Below are 21302 nucleotides of genomic sequence, written 5' to 3'. Positions count from 1 at the left end.
ATGGCTGACGGTTTACTGAATGCGCCAAATGTGTCTACAGCGCCCCCATTGGTTAGGAGGAAAACTGAGAAGCCACAGGTAAACAACCTGGGGTTGTTGTTTATAGGTCATAGTAAAGTATTAGTTAAACCATTAAAAACACAGCCATCTTGCATTTTTGGTTGAATCTCAATTTCAAATTTTAACATAATATTATTCATTAGGCTATGTTCCTGTCCAACTGTCCAACCAACTGATTGCATGCATAACTTATTAAACCATACTGTAACCATATAAACAGCTTGTTTAAAATGTTTGTATTTGTTAGGTTATTTGCATTATACAGCAGGCAACATCAGAATAACAAATAAATTAACATAGAATACAAAATAAGCAATTTACAGACATTTCTGTCAACAGTCCTCTAATCTAAACCTGGGGTGGTCCATTAACATAGGTTACATTGTTGCAGTCTTAAAATGTTTAACTGTTGTCCTTTACACTATGTGTATGTTTTGTGACACTCAGGCATGCTCATAAGATCTTTATACCGACAGCTCTTCATAGACTGCAAAATAGTGTAGGAATATGCAGTATCCATTTTTAAACTGCCCCCTCTAGTGGTAACTAACTGTCTACTGTCAGTCTGGTTCCACATTTGAATCTTTTTAAGACCACTGTGCACTGGGAGCAGTATGTGAATATATAAATAAAGAGAATTTAGATTTAACAGCTGCTTGAACAGAACAATTTACATAGAGATATATTTGTAATGAAAAAAACATCTATACATTTACATTTTCAAGTTTGGTAAGCTCGGTTAGGACAAAGTGACAGCAACGCTGTCAGTGCTCTTCTCCATGTCACAGTCTTTGTCTGGAGGTGCAGAGGCCGGCGTTTCTCTGAGAGAGTTTGAACCAGTGCTACTCGCTAAACCTTTGTTTGGGAGGTCTGCTGTCGACTCAGTCTCAGGCTCTTGCTGTGGGGCTGATGCTACAAATAGAACAAAAGTGGAAAAAATGCATTACATCTATGAAAATGTCAGTTGAAATGTGGCGGCAATTATGCAGAAAAGCAAACAACTTCCAGGCAGGGTTAATAGCTGCCTTAAGGAAAAACAAAACAAAAACATGTTTCTTGCTTATATGAATGCAATTAACAGCATGTTGATGCTAAAATGTGCTGTTACCTGACTGAGTGCAGGACTTCATGTGTTCTGGCCAGTGAGCTTGCTGACAGGGGTAATCACAGTAGCTGGTGTTCCAACAGCAGTAGAAGATGGCCTCTTTCCTGCAGTTAGCACACCACTGTTTCTTCTTTGTCTCATCTACTGCTTGCTGCTTCTCCAGCTCCATCTGTTTTTTCACCTCTGTCACCAGTCTCTCTCTCTCCTGTTCCAGACTTTGCCTCATCTCTGCCATTGTCAGCTCTACATTAAAGTACACACATAGTCAAACACAAGAACAATGCATAAAAAAATAAAGCGTACTGCATGTTTATTATTTTGCTCATTGATTAAGTTCTCACCAAGATTGTGCTTCATTTCTGATAACTCTTGTTGATGCAGCCACTGTAATTTTTCTATTTCGATTCTCAGTCGTCTTATCTGTAATAAAAAGCCACATTCGGGTAAGTAAAGGGTGCTGAATGGTATTCTGATTTAAAAGGGCGAGGGGAGCAAATACCCACCTCAGCTATTGTATTCCCTGAAGAACTCTTAGAAAGGTCATTGTAGATCTCAGTCATTGTACCTTTGATTGCATCCATTATCTGAAAACAGTGGACCATAACACTATTATGTCAGTCAAGAAAAAATATTTGACAAATTACCTACTAAGTGCCATTTTTTGTGACTGTCAAAATATGTATTTTAAAAGCTATCAGGAACTGATATCAACTGTATCTCAGTGTTTAGACACCAGGCATTTGTACATTTTAGCACAGAGAAGTAGAAAAATTGCCCTCAGAGCTTGTTTTCATTTAGGTTATTTAGCCAAGAATGACCAGTCAGTGCTCAAGTCCAGTTTATTTGGCATGTTACAAACCATATGTAAAAAAAAATTATACTAACTTTATTGGTGTACTTAGCAATGTCTGCAGCCACTTCTGCAGATGCAGTGGGGATATACGGGTCTATTGTCACTGGGGAAGATGTAGCAGTTGAGCCTAAACTTGATGTTCCCACCATGGCAACAGAGACTGGACTACTGGATACCAGGGTGACCGCCGATGTGGATGTGCCGAGTGGAGTGTCTTTTTGATGAACAGCTAGAATAAAAAGAAAACTGTCAATCAGATCATGGAGAATCTAAACGTTTAGCAAGCACATGATCCGTGGGTGTAGAGGGTAAATTGTAGTATTCCCACTGATTATTAATTTAACAAATGTAAACCATGGATATCAAGCATTTGTATAATACATTTTCTAATCACTTTTACATGAACAAAAGTTGACATTTAACGGGCCCACGCACTGTTTAAAGTAATACTTGACTAATGTTGTGAATATGAAAACTACTATTTTCTACCTTTAACGGCCTGTCTGGTCTGATAGCGTGTGCTTTGTGAAGACTGCTGTGCTGAAGATGAGGACACGGCTGTGGTGCTGTTCCCTGCGGCCTGCGTCTGGGTCACAGCTTGAGCTTGCTTGGGAGACGATGTCTGCACCTGAATGGTTGGCGCAGGTTGCTGGCTCTGTTGCTGACGCTGCACCTTCTGCATGTGCCACTTCTGAGACGACGTCTGAAACTTGTCAGAGGGACTCCACACCACAGCTCTCTGTACCACCGGTACCGTCTCTCTCGGCAGCAGAGGGCGCTGTTTCTTCAGGGCTGGTGTGGTGGAGGCTGAGGAGGAGGAGGAGGAGGAGGAAGAGGGGGGTGTTGCAGCAGCACTGGACACTGTTGTAAGGCTTATGGTTGCAGCAGAGGGAGTAGTGAAGGAGACCATGGACACAGGAATGGCCATGGGGGATTTAGTTGAAACAGTGGAGGGTGTGGAAGGAGCTGTACTGTTTTGAGATGGGATCAGGGATTTACCTACAAGTGAAGAAGACAGAAGAAGACATACTTATTGAATCTCCTGGGAAAAATGTAATTTTTGCTCTGTTATTATATACATATACAGCCCAAAATACAGTACAGTACTAGAACATTATGCATTAATGGAGGGATGTCAGAGCAATAAGCAGTCTGTCTCACATGACCGTGCTCAGAGCAGTTTAGGGGTTTGGGTGCCTTGCTTAAAGGCCACCTCGGCAGTGCCCAGGAGGTGGACTCGCACCTCTCCAGCACCCAGTCCACACTCCAAGATTGGTCCATGCTGGACTTGAACCATCAAACCCCCAGGTTTCAGGAAGATTTCTACATTATTTACCAGTGCCTCCTGTACAAAATTAGGAGATGAACATTACATTCAAAGGGGGAAAATCCACAACTCTCACCTTCAGGTTTACCAGCAGATGACTCCTTGACAGTGGTGTTGTCTTTCCTGCTCCTCTTCCTGTCCTTGCCACCCTGTTCTTCTCCGAGGTCAATAACCAGTTCTCTCTCTGAGTCAGAGTCCTCCACTGGCACATGCTGCTTAGCCTCTTCTTTCAGCTGAATCTTTTCCTTGGGAGCAGGTGGTGCTGGAGGTGCTTTGGTCTTCTCTGGGTTCTCTTTTTCACAATCTTTGCTTAGTTTGTCTTTAATTGGAGCATCTGATGTTGTTGCAGTGGCATCGCCGGCTGCAGACTCAGATAGTAAAAGTGAATCAGCTTTACCCTCCTTGTCTTGGCTCAGGGAAGGTTGATCCTTGACTTTAGTTTTGGAAGGTTCCTTCTGGGCTTCATCACGAGCTGCGGTGTCCTCACCTTCCTTGGTCTTTAGCTCCTCGTCACTGGCATACTCACTGTCACTTGAGTAGGATTTATCAGATTCTTCTGAGTCACTGTGTTCCACACCTTTATACACATCAACAGAGATCTCATCTATACCTGCAAATCAAAGAAATAGGAGGGGTATCAAAGAAGAGAACCTCCACACCATATAGTTCAAAAAATATATTCTTAGCTTGTTGCCTCACTATCAGGTTCAAGACAAGGTGACAGAAACAAATCCTTTAACCGTGCGTGAATTTTTAAAGTTTTTTTAAGTAATGGGAAAATATTTCTCAACACTTGTTAGCTTGGCTCAACTACTGGTAGTCAACAGGAAGCGTTATTCAGCCTCTGCTGACAGTCTTAATATCAACTTTACAACATCGCTAAAGAGTCCGGTTTGCTTGTTGTTGTTCTCTATATATGTTTTTACTTTATGTCATTTTAGAATCAAATACATACCGAAAGGAAACCAGGAAGCGCATGTGCAAACCACAGTGGGTGTGCTTATCGGGGTCATTCCTATTTTCCCCGGGATCTATGTTCCCCGTTTTTCTCAAAAAGGGTCCTATGTTCCCCGGTCGCAATACATGCCGGGGAACATAGGACCCTTTTTCTGAAAAGGGGTCCTATGTTCCCCGCAATTCGTTAATGGGTCCTAATAATATTTAGAAAGGGTTTATTTTTTCCACCATAATTTCCATAATTGCCGAATTGCATGACATAAGCCTTCGCTGATTTAATTAATCATTTTTTTCCGTAGATTACAGGGTTAGGGTTAGGCCTGTAGGCCTTCATAGGCCTATTTGCCGTGGAATTCAGCACTGATGGTGGAACAAATAACAGAACATAGGACCCTTATTTTAAAAAAAGGGTCCTATGTTCTCCAGTCACATACAAAGCGGGAAACATAGGACCCGGGGAACATAGGTACCCTTCCTGCTTATCAGTAGGTCTACCAAACAAAACGTCTGTGTTTATGAGCAGAAAACCATTAATGATCTTGGCCGAATTTGAAGAGGACGAGGATGAGTTCTTATGGAATAACCATATCAAGAACCATATCTATTTGAACCACAATACACAGAGGAGGAAATACATGTTTTGGAAGTCGCACTCCGTTTCCTTCCAGTATTTATTTGATTCTTAAAGCCACTACGAGTAACATTGCACGTTGGCGGCCCCTTTGGACAAAAGTGGTAGTATTTTTACGACGCCCGCTGTCGCAAAGCTGTTTTATAGCTCGTGCCAGGCGTGCGAGTGTGAACTGAGGAGGGCGCAATATAGTGCATGTCCGTGTGTTGAAAGTGTGAGGGCACGGACTCTTTTTGGCTCCGTGAGAGTGGTTTTGACACTGCATCAACTAATGCCAGTCAGTACCAAACACACCTGATTGCAATGAGTTGATGCAGCAGCGCCACCTAACTACTCTCTCTCACGGAGCTGAAAGATTACGTGTCCTCACAGAAAACGAATGAACGAGAGACGGCAGTTAGTATGGATCACGATGAGGTAATGTGTTTGTTTTGTTGATGTAAATAATGACTATTTCAGATAATGGTTTTCTGATGATGGTGAAGCAAAGCAAACTTTGTGTTAGTACCAACCGCTCATTCATTTAGGAGTAAACACTGCAGTCTAGTTCGCTCACGTGAAATTGTATACACGTTGCTTGGCAACGCCCTCCCGCCCGCCTATCACTCTCCCTTTTAGCTTTTCTTCATTGCATTTTCTTTTTTTTCTTTGATGGTTCAGCCCCGTTATCAGTCATTATGACGACAAATAACTGTCTCAAACAAGGCTCCCGCTCCCCTTCCCTCACCTGGAGGGATAAGCTTCTCAAATCACGTTGCTGCGCCACACTGAAATCTGTGACCAATATGGATATGTGACCATAGAGCATGCACGCGTGAACCGAAAATCGGACTGGGTGTGCGACCAGACCAAACGCAGTAATAAAAACTGTATAAAAACTTCTTTCTTTGCACTGATGGTCTCGTTTGCTGTTAAAGGTAATTTATGATTATCAGAGGAAACATGAGGCTGTTTAAAATATATTTAAATGTTACTCGGAGCTGCTTTAAATTACAGAAAGTGCAAAATATATAGAAAGTAACATATCATGGTAAATAAACAAGTGATGTTGTAAAGTAAATCTTCTGACCGTCGGCGTTGGCAGGCTAACGCTACCTACCAGTATTTGAGCTAAGCTAACTGGTGATGAGCGACCTTTGCCCATGTCCTATTCAATAATACATGCACGGTTAAAGGAATGGTTTCTGTCACCTTGACTTGAAGTCGTGAGTATAGCAACAAGCTCAAAATGAAAATAAATTGTACTATTCCTTTAAAGTAACATATGTTCAAAATGTGTTTCGGTAGGCAACGTTTCCATTAGGCAATGATTCTACCAACAGAAATATTTGTCTATACCAGCTGTACTGACCCAATTGTGCCTTGCAACTCTCAATGGTTTTGTCCAAGTTGAGCTGGAAACGGCTCTTGATCTGTCTTTTTGGAGAGGTGAGGACTGGTGCGGCTCCTTGTTTCTGCTGAACCGTTTCACTAAGCTCCTTTAGGTCCATTTCTGCTTTGCTCCGATCTGAAACGATACCAAGAGAAAGACTTTATTTCTAGCAGAATCATGTCCACCAAAAACCTATATTTGCACACGGAGAATTGACATAATTGAACCCTTTCATGCATACCACATAACTGGCATAAAAGATTCACCTAGATTGAGGTTCAGAATGCTTCCCGTCGGTGGTGTCTTCTCCTGCTTAGCGAGGCAAGGAGCTGGAGAGTGGAATGGTTTAGGGCTGTCCAAGGTACTCCCTGCAGGTCCAGGTCGAGGGTGGGCAGGAGATGCTGTTTAGAGATATTTACTGTTAAATGAAGTCTCCTAGCACGAGACCCAACATATATGTTGTTACAAAAGAAAGCACCTGGTGAAATACCTGTACAGTCCATGGACTCTTCTCCCGTACTATACTGGCTGTTATGAGCTTTTGTCTGGGACTTCTCTGCTGTCTCCTGCTCTCCATCTGAACCAGTGTGGGCAGAGGAGTTGGTGCTCATGGGGGAGCGAGGCATGTCATTTAGAGGGAGCCGCCGACTTGCTGTGCTCCCTCCCACCCTAGCCCCAGACAACATTGTCCTGGACAAAGGGATCTTGGGTGATGCCGTCATATCAAAACTCAGCTTAATCTTCTCCTGTTTCTCAGGTTTGATGGGTGTGGATGAGGGGTTGGAGGGATCCAGAAGCATTTGGAATTTGTTGTCTGGAGTGTAGGCTGTCCTGAAGGGGGCGTAGTTAAAGACTCCAAACTTCTTCCTCATGTTCTCCACGTACACCTCCATCTCTTGCATGGCACTGTTGAAGATGCTTTTGGTCTTCTTCACAGAGAACGGAATCTCTTTGGACATGAGGTAGCAATTGTTTAAAGGAACCCAAGCCCTGAAGCATAAAAGATTCACATCATAAACAAAAAAACACTGAAATATGTCTCATAGTCCAAGTAAGGGAAGGTCAAAAAGGCTGATACCTGTCATGCTGACCAAAAAAGCGAGCATCCACCTGTCCATCTTTGTCCCGCAGAGATTTAGCAGGCCAGAACGGAAATCCTTTCAGTTTGGCCCACACTAGAGGGTGCGGGTTACTCTGCAGACAATACAGTAAAACACTGGAACTAAGTGGCGGTATTCCAGTGACCTATGTTTGAATGGGTAAACAATCTGGTGGAATCATCATCAGCAACTTCAAGGTACGCAACTAGCTTACACAAGGCTCACAGAACCAGTTGTCTCTCTTTTGGCAAGCAGACAGATAACACTCAGGACAAACTTCAATCTCGTTCATCTGCAATTAAAGAATCAAAACAAATATGTTATGAAGTTTTAGTCATCACGTCTACCTTTTTAAAATCACGCAAATCAAAATTAAGCATGAAAATAAATATATTTTCTGACCCAAACCGTAGACCCACCTCATGTTCGCAGATCTTTACTATCACTTTAGCAGTAGCTGTAAGTTTGTGATTGCCTGAAAGAAAATACATATATGTTAACAACAGAAGTATACACTGGAAAGGGTGTTAATATTAATATTCTTTCAGAGGTTTGAAATGTAATAATGTTAGTATGATACTGTTTCACAAATTTCTATTATCCATATTATTATTATTATTATTATTATTATTATTATTATTATTATTATTATTATTATTATTATTATTATTATTATTATTATTATGAGCAATTTGTACTTATTTGTAATATTGACAACACCTGACATTTAAAAGTGGAACAGTTTAATGCAATGAACATCAATAAAACTATTTTATGACATAGTATATACAGCATATATTCATATTAAACGCATGATTATGATTGAATCTGTCACTGCATTATTCCTAAATATGGCTCCTACACAACCAAACATACCTCCATTGTATATAATACAGTTGTGCAAAATCCATTTTGCATCTGCCAAGAAGGCCTCTGTGCAGCCATACATTTTCTTTTTAATATTCTACAAAGCAAAAGAAAATAAATTACACGACTGACAAACTTTTGAACATTTCTACATTCATTTATTATGGAAGAACATGTGACAGCTTTTGGCTAACCTTCTCAAGTGTGCAAAGATCCATAGGGTGGAAAATGTACTCGGCATAATCTGGATGCTGTTCTAGGGAGACAGGTTTCTGGAAGGGTTCAGTCTGTAGAAGCGAGAAGACAAAAAAAGAAAATTAAGGAAGACCATCTCTCAGCCAAACTAAATGCACAACCTTCCACTGCCCATGAACATGCTACCACCATGCTACTACTGAAAACTATAAAAGCTGCTTCAAACACGGGGAGGAAAGAAGATCAGTAGAAGAAGAAATCATGACGGAGTCTTGTTAGTGGTGTATTGATTACCCAATTAAAAGTCTTTCTCTGCGTGGAAGCTGCATGGGGGGGGCGAGATGACAAGCGGGGATGATCCTGAAAGAGAGCGAGAGGGGCAGCTGTATCCTCAGCACCAGCTAGCGTGTTTTACCTTCATGGTTTGCAGCCATGACAGGCCCATTATAGTACAAGGATTATGATTGTTAGTTCTGTCAATTGCACATGCAAATCAATAATATATAATATATCATGCCGGACTGATGTGTGGACAGCGTGCAGATCTTAACATCTGGCACGACTGATGGGAATATGATGACCAGAAATAAGCGTTTCTTTTGGTTGCATGAGCAATCTAAAAATTAAGACTCGCCAAAAGAGAATGCATGCCAATATCAAAGAGAAAACAAAATGACAATAAACAGTACGCCATCCCATCTGTAAGTCCCTCCACACAGTATTATCAGTTTAGCAGGAGTAATGTCTTGGCAAGAAATAGTGACTAGAATACTTACACCTGGCTGTTTCATCTTCTGAAGAGCAAACTTTAGTAGGTAAGATAGCTGGTCTATAGTAAGCATCATCATTGCTTTGCTTTGAGTCTCTATACACTCAGCAACAGTTATTTTCTGGAAGAAAAACCAAGAGGAAAATAGTTGAAAACTTTCTCAAGCCATTACTGCACAAAATGTCTTTAGGCTCAACATGTTCTTATCACTTAAGTCTAAACTTATGGAGACGTCCTCAGCAATGAATCTAATATTAAAACTAGGGGTGTAATGATACATCGATATATCGATTCATTGGCAAAACATTTAACCGCATCGACGCAGCGCCTAAACATCGCTGCAGATCGCCATTTTTAATGTACACTTTTACTTTGACAATCTCTCTGCTTGTCTGTGTGTGACCCCTTTTCCACCAACAGAATGGATAGTTTTTCATTTAAATATCAGGGAGAGCTCAGAAAAAAACAGGTGAAATAATTGTAATAAGTTATTTTTTGTAAGTTGATATAAATGTAACATGTTGTGTTAAATGGGCATATGTTAGCGTCTCATATCAATTGCAGGCCCCTGAATCGAATTGAACTCGTACCACAGCAGATTTTTTGATACCGGCAAATATCTGAACATTGTCCAATGAATCTATCTCATATCGTATTACGACAGGGTTGACTACAAGCTGGAACTATGGTTTAGAAGACCCATACACTATACACATTCCAGGGTGAGTACCTCACACTCCGGACAGAACCAGTCGCCCTCGGGCTCGGCTGGTAGTTTGAGGCACTTGGCGTGGTACACCCTGGGGCAGAGCTCACAGCAGAGCACCTGGCCCTCGCGGTGGCACAGCCAGCAGTAGAAGTCATTCCTGCCGTCCTGCGGTACAACATCAACAGGGTCTGTGGTGAGTGCTGGCTGCTTCACATAGTAAAAGGGACCATGTCTTAGTTCTGACTGGAACGCGGGCAAAAGAAACACAAAGTTGGGGAAGTCAAAATCAGGCCAGAGATTAGAGAAGCCAAACAGACATGCACAGTATCAACAACGGAAAACTAAAGTCCCAAAATCCACCTGTTGGTTAATAAGAAATGTAAAAGTCAACGTCACATTTTTTCACTGTGATGGAAAAGTTAATTGGTCTTGATATTTAGATTAAGGATATAGTGCATAATTTATGTCGCCCCTTTGAGGAATTCTAAGTAATAACAACAACACTTCCAGCCCATCCAAATGAGGTTAGCCTTCAGCTCCTGCACCAGAGTCGTGGGACGACACCAGTTTGTAAACGCTGCCATACTGAGAAATACTTAGAGAGTGTTGTAGAGCCGATAGGCTTAATCAACTCTGTGTAACTTGTTTGGCAATGGTTTGAATTTATTTATATGAAAAAGTGACACACTACAGCTTCAAGTCACATAACTAATTTGAGTCTCTGTTTAAGAACACAATCTAAACCAATGTGCACAAAGGTAAAATGTGTGGACAGGACAGCTCTGATTAAGCTCTGATAGTTACAGCGGCTACTAATCATTTACAACTTATTAGTGAGATACTAGCAATCATTTACCTGTGCTTTAGTGAACTGCATTAGGCACAAATGCAGCAAAGAATGCACATAAAACCACAAACTGAATGATAAACACACATACTCTTATGTTTTTCTCAGATTGCAGACACTTTTACTAAAATAGTGCCAACTGAAAAAAGTATCTATTTAAATCAGTGGTGCACAGAGAGCCATTTCTCAGGACTCAGTATACGGGAAGAGTATAAGCAATGGAAGGGCCAATGCCAAGTGTTGAACTAAGTCTTTAAAATTGCTGCTCAGTGATTCTTGAGAAGTGGGACAAAACAGGGAGCAATGTTGAAAAAAATACAAACCCTATGTTTAGGCAAATTAAATTACATGTATGTATCCAACATATACTAAGCTACTGAGCTAAGCTTCGACACAACTTCCCAGCTTTTGTCCTTTATATCAAAATGGGCGTTTTACTTTGCCATTCCTTATTTTGTGTCAACACCGTCAGACACCAAAAACACAAATACATTTTCCCTCAATTTATGCTAGACCTATGAGATGAATAGTGATCACAAATATTCACCAAGACTGACAGATGCCCCAAAAAATATTTTCAAAATGTATATGAATACACGTTTTTTATATCGATTTTCCTTTATGTTCTTCAGTTGAACTGTGTAATAGAATTTTTACTTTAAAATGAACAGCAATAAAGATGTGTTTCAAATTTCAAAACACATTCTCATGTTAGATGACACATATGACCAACCATTCCTCAACAACTATGAAATATCATTCTGCAATATTATCAAATTAATATAAATCTGACGGAGTTGACACATATCTGACAGAGTTGACAAGTATATCTGACGGAGTTGACAAGTTATCTTATGGATTTGCAGTTTGGACAGTGTTGACAAAAGCCCAGATGTAGTCATTTTAACCATCAATAATCAATAACAGTGATTTTATAACTGCATATTATTGGTTGAGCGTTAATTCAAGATTCAAATTACAGTCTTTCAATCAGACTTGGTCTGACAGACTCACACCAAATCGCCTCATTTTGTATATCATCCTGTACTTTTTTAAGTATCATCCATGACAAAAGAAGATTGTGAGTTTCCATAAATACGGTATTAGAAAAACTAAAGCCAATTTCTATATGTAATATATTTATAATAACTTGAAAACCACCCAAATATGATGCCTTCACATTGAATGTCAACTCCATCATTGGCCTGTCACCACCGTCAGACAGGAAATATGACGGAGTTGACATCTGACGGCGTTGACATATTTAACGTTTCTTAAACAAAACAAATGGAGTTTATCTAGTAGCCATTTGTTTTTTCTGTTGATGATAGGTGCTGGTATGAACTGTTTCAGGAAAATAAAATTATCGAAACATTTCAAATAACTTCTTCAGAAATTGTAAGTCGGTGTTGACATATCATGGTTGTGACGCAGGACTTTCAAGATTTGGAATGTAAAATATTCAAAACCTACAACACCTATCAGAGTCTGTCTGACTCTAATGTACTCTACAGAGGTAGAATGTGACAAGAGGTCCTTCATAGTGACAGCTGCCCCTTATTTTGCCGGATTTTATTACATTTTAATGGATTGTCTGACAGTGGTAGCAACATGTCCCACCACTTAGAAACCTTATAAAACATGAATCTGTTGTAGAAAAACAGTTTTTATTGATATGAGAGATTATTAAGTGTTGCTTTTGATGAAGAAAGCTCTTTTTAAATCATTAAAGTTGATTGAACCCTTCTCTGTGGACACACTGTTAAGTCGTGAGAAGATAACAAGTGTCATATATTTGACATAATAATTATAAAATTAAATTTAACACTATGTTGCCCACGGGAGCGCCGGCGCTCCGACATACAATACATTCTTTAGAGCGTCATATCTCCTTGACGTTTCAGATAAAGACATGCTGTTTTTTAAGCTAACAATTAGACAAAAAGCTCTAAAAAGCAAGCCAAAAAGGACCTGTGTGAGAATACTATTTACCCAATGATTCAACCTCGTAACTTTCGTTTGAGTGTAACGCGGTATAACCGGTGGAATGCACGGAGTATGCACTAAGTAGCAAGAGGCAGAGTTACGTCTCCCTCACTGTCTTGCAGTAAACAAATGATTTATAGATTTATCTTCAGTCGCCATCTTAGCTAGTGACGTTTAGTACTTTACGTTAACGGTGCTCGGAGCCAAAACAGACAATAATGAGCTTTATAAATCATGGATATTCTGGTCGTCGTTTGGCCACGAGCTTATTTTCACTCCAAATCACTGTCTGTGTTTTGGCAAGTTTATCCGCGCTGAGAAGACGGCGCAACAGCGAGAAAATACGTTCATTTTAGAAGACTGAACAGTGAGATCCATATAGGCTAATAATGGATAATAATGGGATGTGATTGTGGAAAAAGTAGCTTTGCGTGTAAGAGCAGCTGGGAGAGTGCGATTATCGTAGCCTTGATCTACCTGGCAAATCAACTTGATGTGTGGGGGTGTGGCAGTGACGTGTGCTCGCTGAGTGCGGGTGGATGATAATCGCACTGGCACTGAGATGGAATGCGCAGCAAGGTGTCTTTTACGGGGTGGCTCTTGGTCAGGTTCAGAAACAGAATTATAACCATAAAAATCATAAAAACTCTTATTGTAAAAACACTTTGCCTAAGTTTATTACGTTCATGTCAGAACACCTATAACATGACAAATAAAACACTTTTGGGAAAAGTCATTGATTTGGAGACAGGGTTTTTATAAGAACAGAGATACATTCATTTGAATAGTGGAGCAAGGTAAAAATGACCTCATTTCAGTTCTAAATATATAGGCTACATAGTTTTAGTATGGAAATGTGTTATTGGATTACAGATAGCATATCCTGTTTTTACTCCAACAACACAGACCTAGTAAGTACAAAAATCACTGTATTTTATTTGCCTAGATTAATATATTGATATATATTTTTAGATGTTGATTGTTGATGTTCATTCTCTTATGTTACAGGGAGGAAGCAGACCCTGCAGCTCCTGTCAATCCATCACAACCTGAGCCCTCCACTGCAGTCAGTGGTTCAGCTCAGTAGGCCAACTACAGCAGGTAGGAGACGGATGGGTCGTGGACCTGGTCGTCATTGTTGATAAACTGCCACGACGAATACCACAGCTAATCTACACAAGATTGTATATACTGTAGTGTATATAGATTGTACAAGATTTTTAAATTGATTGATTTTATTATTTACCATGTATATATTTTTTCAGATTTAGTTCATATTTTCCATCTTATTGTTCATAATATTCATATTTTCCATTATATTGTTCATAATATTCATATTGTTCATATTTTCCATCATATTGTTCATATTTTCAACCATATTGTTCAAAGAATACTCTGTTTATTATGTGAAATTTAATTAAAACTCTGTTTTACCTGACACTGGGTCTTGCTTCTGCTGTTGACACATCTTACCACTTCTAGTAGAAAAAACACCTGTATACACTGCCCAAAAGAATGAGCATAACTCCTGAACTGAAGAAGCTAGAAACTTCTGGTAACTTCTGGCAGAACACAAACATGTGTGTGCAACTTTTTAGATTCAGATTTTCTTTCGTTTTAATGTTTTATTTTTATTTTTTAATGAAATATGTCAAAATTGAAGTTACGATTTTCATTTGTTTTAGCTTTTTGGACCAATATTCCATATTAGAATGCATAAAAGTTTTTATTGAGTTACATATACAATTACCTGAGGTTGTGCTGATTCATTTGGATGTTAAAACATAATGCTAGTGTAAAAAATAAGATTTTTATCAAGTAAAATACAAAAATATAGAAAAACGGAATGTTAGAATGGTGGGTCTCAGAGGGTTAAAGGGGATAATTGTGCTCCAGACATTCCATTCTTAATCCCTAATAACATCTACAATTTTAAATATTTTTACTTTTGAACATAAACAGCAGTTAATATTGGAAGACAACCTTTTGTCCCGCTTCTCAAGAATCACTGTGCTATCAATATAATCCAATGAAAAAAATTACCGTCTCTCTCTATATGGCAGACAATCTTTAAGAAAACATTGTCAAACACAGGGACACAATAATATGCTAAAAGGCTGATACCATGACTGTTCCTGTAGGGAGGAAATCACAGGGTAACTGATATACTGTAATGCCTTTAAAATATTTAGCCCTAGATCAAAGCTGAATACAATTTATAGTAGACAGCTAAAATTAAACAGTTTATCATTGGTCAAAGCGTTTCAGGAACATGGAAACACGTGCCATAATTAATAAATTAAATAATTGAATAATAATTCATCCCTCTCTGCTCCAATGGAGCTGCTACGTGTCCAACAGTTCAGAGTGTGGTTATAGTGAGTAGCTTTCAGGTGTGGATGTAAGTAATGTGTGTTGATGTTGAGCAAAAGCAAACCTTTACTCAAAACCAACCACTTCCAAGCTCAATAGGCACCCACGCCCTGTGATTTTCAATCACAATTTACTGAATTTGATAGGCTGAATGTGGCAGCTTGGTTTTACATGAATAACAATCTAAAAGAAGATGTCCTGCTTATCTGGCAACTGCAACTTATTAAACAGAAAATGTAAACAAACAATAAAAAATAAATTAACATTTGCAGATTATGCACAAATGTCCTTTGATGTAAGTAAAAGAAAAAGTTTGAATGCAGAGCTGCAAAATGTGTCCAACAATTTGACATGTTCTTTCATAATAAAATCTCACCTTAACCTCAATTGACCTAACAACAAAAATATACAGTGACATTGAGATTGGTGCAAACAAAAGCAAAACAGCAAATTACAGTTACAATTGTGTTCACTGAAAACAACATTAAAATCATCAAGGTTTGAACAAACAAGACAAATATATAATTCCAATTGTTTCAATTTGGGTGCTTTGGGCAAACTTCCATGTTAGAGGATGGCAGCACAAGTCTCAGACTTTCTGCAAGTAAATACAAAACTATCCACATTGCTAGATGGTAATTATGTTTTTTTTTTAAGATTTGGTTGAATTGTATTTAATGAAGGTGTATTTACATCTTTCATTAAAGCCTGTCATCTTTGTTGTTGTCTATTTGTTGCCTAGTATAGTCTGAATATCTAAAGACAGTCAATGAGATGGGAGTGACAGCAGGTTTAAAGGCAGTGTTAGGTGATTTTTACCTGGTCTTTGCTGCTGCCTGGAGCTCCTGGTTTCTTCTTCTTCTTCACGGGGCAGGGGGAGGCTTCAGCAGAGGAGTGACCATTGGAGGAGTGAGAGGGACTTGGCATTTTCCGTTTATGGGTCATCCGCTCTGTTGACCCATTGTCTGATACTGCAAATCAAAAAGGTAAAGGTTTACACAAACCAGGATCTCATTTCAGATGTAATAAGCATTGCCAACCTATCTGAAATCAAACTGTTTTGTATGCTCTTACCTTTGGAACGTGTTGAGATCTCCATGCTTTCTGCTGTAATCTCAGTGTTATCTCCGTCCTCTGCAACACTGATGTAAAAAAAGAGCGTTGTAAAAGCTTTGCCAGTCAAACGTAACCTACAGCCCTTCATATTATTTGTTATACTCAATTAAAAAAAGGTATTTGAAATTGTTCCTTAGAACACCCTGTTCTTGAGGTACACAGTTGGCACAATCTGGTGGTCAAGTGGTTTTAGATGTTGGCCCCTCATTTCATATCAGCCCTTAACTGCAAATCTGAGATCAAATCTGAGCATCACCAAACAAAACATAATTCATACAATCTTGATTATTTGATTACACAAGTGTTAAAACCTTCCAGTCGAAGGAAGTTTCTGTTGTTTAACACTAGTCTCACCTATCTCTTAATACAGCATGTACAGTATGTAGCATACATACATTCATCTTAAATCTCATCTTCAAACAACCAGTTATTGTTATGCTAAAACAGAAGTTTCAAATTATTAGTGGTATGAATAATTATCATCGGTAACAGGTTATTTAAAAACAAATCCTTTTTCACCTATTACGTCTCAAAAACATCTTATTTCTACTCTGTTAAAGATGATCCGAGGAAATTTCAGTTTGTTCATTCTTGCACCCCCTTAGGACAAAAGCGGTAGTGTTTTTACTATGCCAGCTGTAGTTCCTGGGTGAGCGTACCCATGACAAAGTCATCAAGTAAAACTATATAAAAATAGCATTCTTTGCACTCATGGTCTGGTTTGCTGTTACATGTCATTCATGATCATCAGAGGAAACAATTAGACTGTTTCAGAAATATTCAAAAGTTCCTCGTAGCACCTTTAAGGGTTAACATGATTGCAATTAAAACATCGAAACCATTGTAACAAAATGAAAACAAATGACCATTCTGCAAAATACCTAAATATCCTTTTTTTTTTTTTTTTTTACAAAAATGAACTGCAATTTCTAGGACCCATCATGATACTTGTAATATAGCAATGATATCACCCAAACCAAACATCAACAGCTGAAAGACACGTGCAAACAAATAATGTTAAGCTCTACAATACCACCAGACCACAAATTGGTGAATATTTTTGAAAATGTGTTACTCAATAAAGGCAAAGTTAATCAATATTGAAGCAAACGCAGCTGTGTAAGGCCATTCTCACAGCACAGGCACCTTTCTCTACTGACCAAATGTCTATTAATAGTAAACATGAAAACACTGAACAGTATTGGCGGTGTCGGAACCTTTGAACATCAGAGAAGTGAAGAGAATGTAAAAAGACTTCCCTGCTGTTTTAAAACAACAATGTAATATCCATTGATCACGTGTCCTAATAACAGACACTTATCCTAATGGATTGCATAATAGTCACGGCCCCAGTTCTGTTGAGAAACACTAGTACACTACCTTGAAATGCAAGCCACAATTCCCATATAGTTTTCTCTCATATGATCAGTTCAACATGATTCACCTTGACTTGCATGTGCCCTGTTGTCGATCCATTTATTTTTGCCGTTTTCTCTGACGCCACAGTAGATGCATCAGCCACACTCCTTAGATGGCTTCAATTTTGCAATTTTTTCGTTAGCACTTACTCCTGAGGAAAACACCATTTGAATGTATTGTGTGGAAAATATGCAGGCCATCACTGAAAACAAAAAATACTCCTTCCATTTCAATAATCTTGTTCACCTAAATCCCCCACCCCTCCTTCTCCTCCTCCTCGATCACTTAAGAAGGATGAAATGACAGTTAGGAACACAGCACATGTGAAGAGACAGACAGGGTTGCAGTGAAATGGCTTCACTGGCCTCCTCATTTAACCTGTCTGGACAGCTTCAGACAATCTTCCCCTAGCAACATCTGTCCACTCCATGGCAGGAAATACAGCAACAAGAGACAAAGACATAGAGAGGCACAAGGAGGGAAAATCAATACTGCCCAATGCCCATTCTGACACAAACATTTTAAAATCAAAGACCACAGAGCACACGATTCAATTCAGCCTATTGTATCCTACTGAAACAACCCTTCCCACACCCACCACTGCCATAACATTCATGCTGCAATGTAGGAAATCAACAGCATACCTTTTTCCTCTCTCACACACAAGATTCTTCAGCCTATTCTGTAATCTTTTTTTTTTCAATAATTGAGGGCGTTGGGGGGGATGAGGGAAAAGATGGGTCCAGGTTTCCCAGAAGGCCTTCTCTCCCTGCTGCTCTCTCCTGCAATTGTCAATCTTTAACCTCGGCTGCAGGCTGCCGATTGGCTTGAGCACCACACGGAGGTGCCTGATTGGGTGCTCGACTCCGTGTGCCACACAAGGCTCCCTTCTCCCCGCTCTACTCAGCCACAGTGCTGCAATGCAGAGAGGACTGCTCCTCACTGGTGCTACAAAATCTCCTGAAAACCCAGGTCCCTCACTCCCTTTAAACCTATACAGACATATACTGCCTTTTATTAGACATGTTAGATGCCACTCTACAGGCGTGACAGGGAGAATATCAGGTTCCCTCCCCTTGCTGTGCTGTCAGCTAGTGTATGTGTTTGGCATCCATTTTGAACACTATGTCTCTCTGTCTCTCTCCCTCTCTCTCTCTGACCACTGTGCGCACTGCACACAGCACGTACACACAGTAGCAGTCAGACCTGCTGTTAAGGACCACATGCAGCATGGGCCCTAATACTGGACACAAAGACATGATTGAAAAAGTCACAGGCCACTCAGACTTCATAGTAACAATTACAACCCCTCCCCCCTCTCTCTTTCTCGCGATCTCTTTCCAATGCTTCTTCAACATATACTGTCATTCACCTTTAGATTTGAGTGTGGACAACAGTAAGCTGAAAAAATACTTGAATAAACAACTGAGAGCAAAACTATAAATATTCCATCTTTCTGTGGAGGTTATTTCAAAATAAAATTAATTGTATGTAATCAACATAGAAACCTGGAATACAATCAATGTATACAATTAAAACATATAGGCAAATATACAATAACCACAACTATGAACCATCCTTCAAGACCAAAAGTACATTAAGGCCAAAATGTGAAGGGCAATCATATCCTCTACACAGGTCCATGGGGGTCAAATGGTGGATATTTTGAAGGCAGGCTTCACTAAAACAGGTTGTGTGTCGGTGTAATGCAAATTTAAGTGTGCCTACACCAATCCTCACACCACAGTGAAATGAAGGGATTAGTCGAATTACCAAGGACCATTCAGAAAACACTGAGGGGGGGGTTTACTTTTTCAGTCAATGCAGACTACTACTAAAGCTGGTCAAGTAACATTATGTGCGCCACTTGATCTAGGCCAAAGCTCCCCTCTATGTATATCTAAAACAGAGCCTTTATCAGGTATCATTATTAATAATGCCAAAACACATATCACATGTTCCACTGGAATATATCAAATGAAGAATAAATAACAATATTAAAACATTTCCTGACAAATAAACTATTACATAGAAGAATCATCAACTATATTTAATCATCATTTTATCCGATTCATGCATACGGAAACCCCACACCAACATCATTATATAAACAGAATACAATCTAACCTGGTTGACTTCAAACAGGTTTTCAAGCCTCTGTGGATGAGATGAGGTTTCTATGCAGAGCCTTTTCAGAGGAAGTCCTTGCTTTCTCCTTTCCTCCTCTCTTACATACAAATACTCAGTGCTGGGAGCAGAGGGACAGAAAGGGGAAGCTCTCTAAAATGGCTGACACTCGGCAGCAAGAGAACAACACAGGGAGGCAGTGCACACCATTAGGCTCAGGCAGTTCCTCCAACCCTGTGATAAATAAGCTGCTACGGCATATTTAGTCCGTATATAGTTGGTATTTCAGAAAACCGGTGAGCAGCTTACAGGATTAGGCCTGTTAAAAGGCATGTTCTTTTTTGCTTTATTTCGTTAAAAAAAGAGGGTAGAATGGTGAGGTGAACTGGGTTTTGGGAGGAAGTAGAAAAAATGAGGCAACTAGATAATTCACATTCTGCTCTTCGTTGCCATGTTAGTCTGGCAAACAATTGACTACAGTGCCCTGCTGCTGCCTCGCTCTCATGCCAGTTTGAGGCCTAAATTAAACTTGCTGTGCTGTCAGTTTACCATCTGTTAATTCCTCTGGGGACTCCCTTCTGCACTCCCATCCTGAACTGGACCCCCTCACCAGGCCTGCCATCTTGACAGCGAAGGCCAAGGGCAGCCACAAAAACTCAATCTTCTTTTGATCTTGACAAAAGAAAGCAGGTTTTCTCAGTCAGTGTACTATGAATAGACAATGACCTCACACATGACCTGTGGCCCCCTGCTGTATGTGTCCAGACAGCCAGCTAGTCACTCAGCTGTACTGTATCATGCTATGCTCTCCTTCCAAGCTCCACTGCTATGCTGTGGGGTGACAAATACACTTCCCCCTCCCCCCCAGGTCTGTCAGACAAACCTGTATTATTATTCAGGCACGGTTCACACACAGTCACGGTGCCTTATCAACAGAGTAGTACATGTGAAAGAATGAAAATAAGGCTTACCTCTGTGGATGCATGGCTATAAACTCTGTGTGATATGTCAATGCTTATTTAAACATGGAGGACAGCCTTGTCAGCCCTCAGAGCACAGCCACGGCTCTCCAAGCTGTCCGACTCACTGCTCTGATATAAGGCACGTTGGGACTGGCCATGCGTGCTGGCAAAATGTAAAGCCGCTGCTGATTGGCTAGTGCATTTCCTGGCTGCTTGTCTTTTGTTGAGCACAGGCAAAGCTGAAACGCAGTACGCAGAGCAAGAGGAGCCTGGCCCAGATCAAAAATCAGCCACAGCACACCTCACAGCTACCAAGAAGACTGCATACAGCTGCTGTTTCATAAACATGCTATAAAGTAGTACACTGGTGAAGCTGTGAAGGTCAGTAAACAAATGACATGGCATAAAGAACAGGTCTTTGTCTCAGTAGTTCCCACCCATTAGATAAACCAACCATCATGGGACTGATAAAAACTGCTGCATAAACAAAACTCTGTTTCTTTAACCTTTAACGGTTTAGACAATGT

At 39.9% G+C, this 21302-nt stretch overlaps 1 protein-coding gene across 2 annotated transcripts; it reads right to left on the bottom strand.

Moving 5' to 3' along the window:
* Positions 1 to 316: 316 nt before the first annotated feature.
* On the bottom strand, positions 317 to 20870 carry zmynd8 (zinc finger, MYND-type containing 8). Of its 2 annotated transcripts, none has more exons than XM_080026979.1 (20): positions 20785 to 20870; positions 16226 to 16293; positions 15971 to 16122; positions 9967 to 10188; positions 9244 to 9357; positions 8467 to 8559; positions 8282 to 8369; positions 7825 to 7880; positions 7620 to 7697; positions 7384 to 7499; positions 6796 to 7295; positions 6572 to 6706; positions 6285 to 6440; positions 3422 to 3955; positions 2508 to 3017; positions 2051 to 2247; positions 1669 to 1749; positions 1507 to 1585; positions 1169 to 1408; positions 317 to 972 (listed from the first exon to the last, which is right to left on the bottom strand). In XM_080026979.1, exons 1-20 carry the CDS (start codon positions 20796 to 20798, stop codon positions 800 to 802), a joined length of 3606 nt encoding a protein of 1201 aa, XP_079883105.1. In that variant the 5' UTR covers positions 20799 to 20870; the 3' UTR covers positions 317 to 799. The 2 variants fall into 2 exon arrangements, with proteins under 2 accessions (XP_079883105.1, XP_079883104.1); XM_080026978.1 differs by lacking the exon at positions 20785 to 20870 and adding an exon at positions 17712 to 17839.
* Between the last annotated feature and the right edge of the window lie 432 nt (positions 20871 to 21302).

The sequence above is a fragment of the Ammodytes marinus genome (assembly GCF_949987685.1).
Source record: "Ammodytes marinus genome assembly, chromosome: 4".
Lineage (NCBI taxonomy): Eukaryota > Metazoa > Chordata > Actinopteri > Uranoscopiformes > Ammodytidae > Ammodytes > Ammodytes marinus.
The sequence above is the reverse complement of the archived record's forward strand: the minus strand, read 5'-3'. Positions and strand labels throughout refer to the sequence as shown.

Bases quoted from the DNA above. Each gene is read 5' to 3' on its own strand.
- zmynd8 (XM_080026978.1), bottom strand. From the start codon at position 17,743: ATGGATCGACAACAGGGCACATGCAAGTCAAG. The intron at 10,189-15,970 runs GTAAAAATCACC...CCCGCGTTCCAG, and splicing joins CAGGCAGCAGCAAAGACCAG to TCAGAACTAAGACATGGTCC. The intron at 6,707-6,795 runs GTATTTCACCAG...ATCTCTAAACAG, and splicing joins AGAGTCCATGGACTGTACAG to CATCTCCTGCCCACCCTCGA.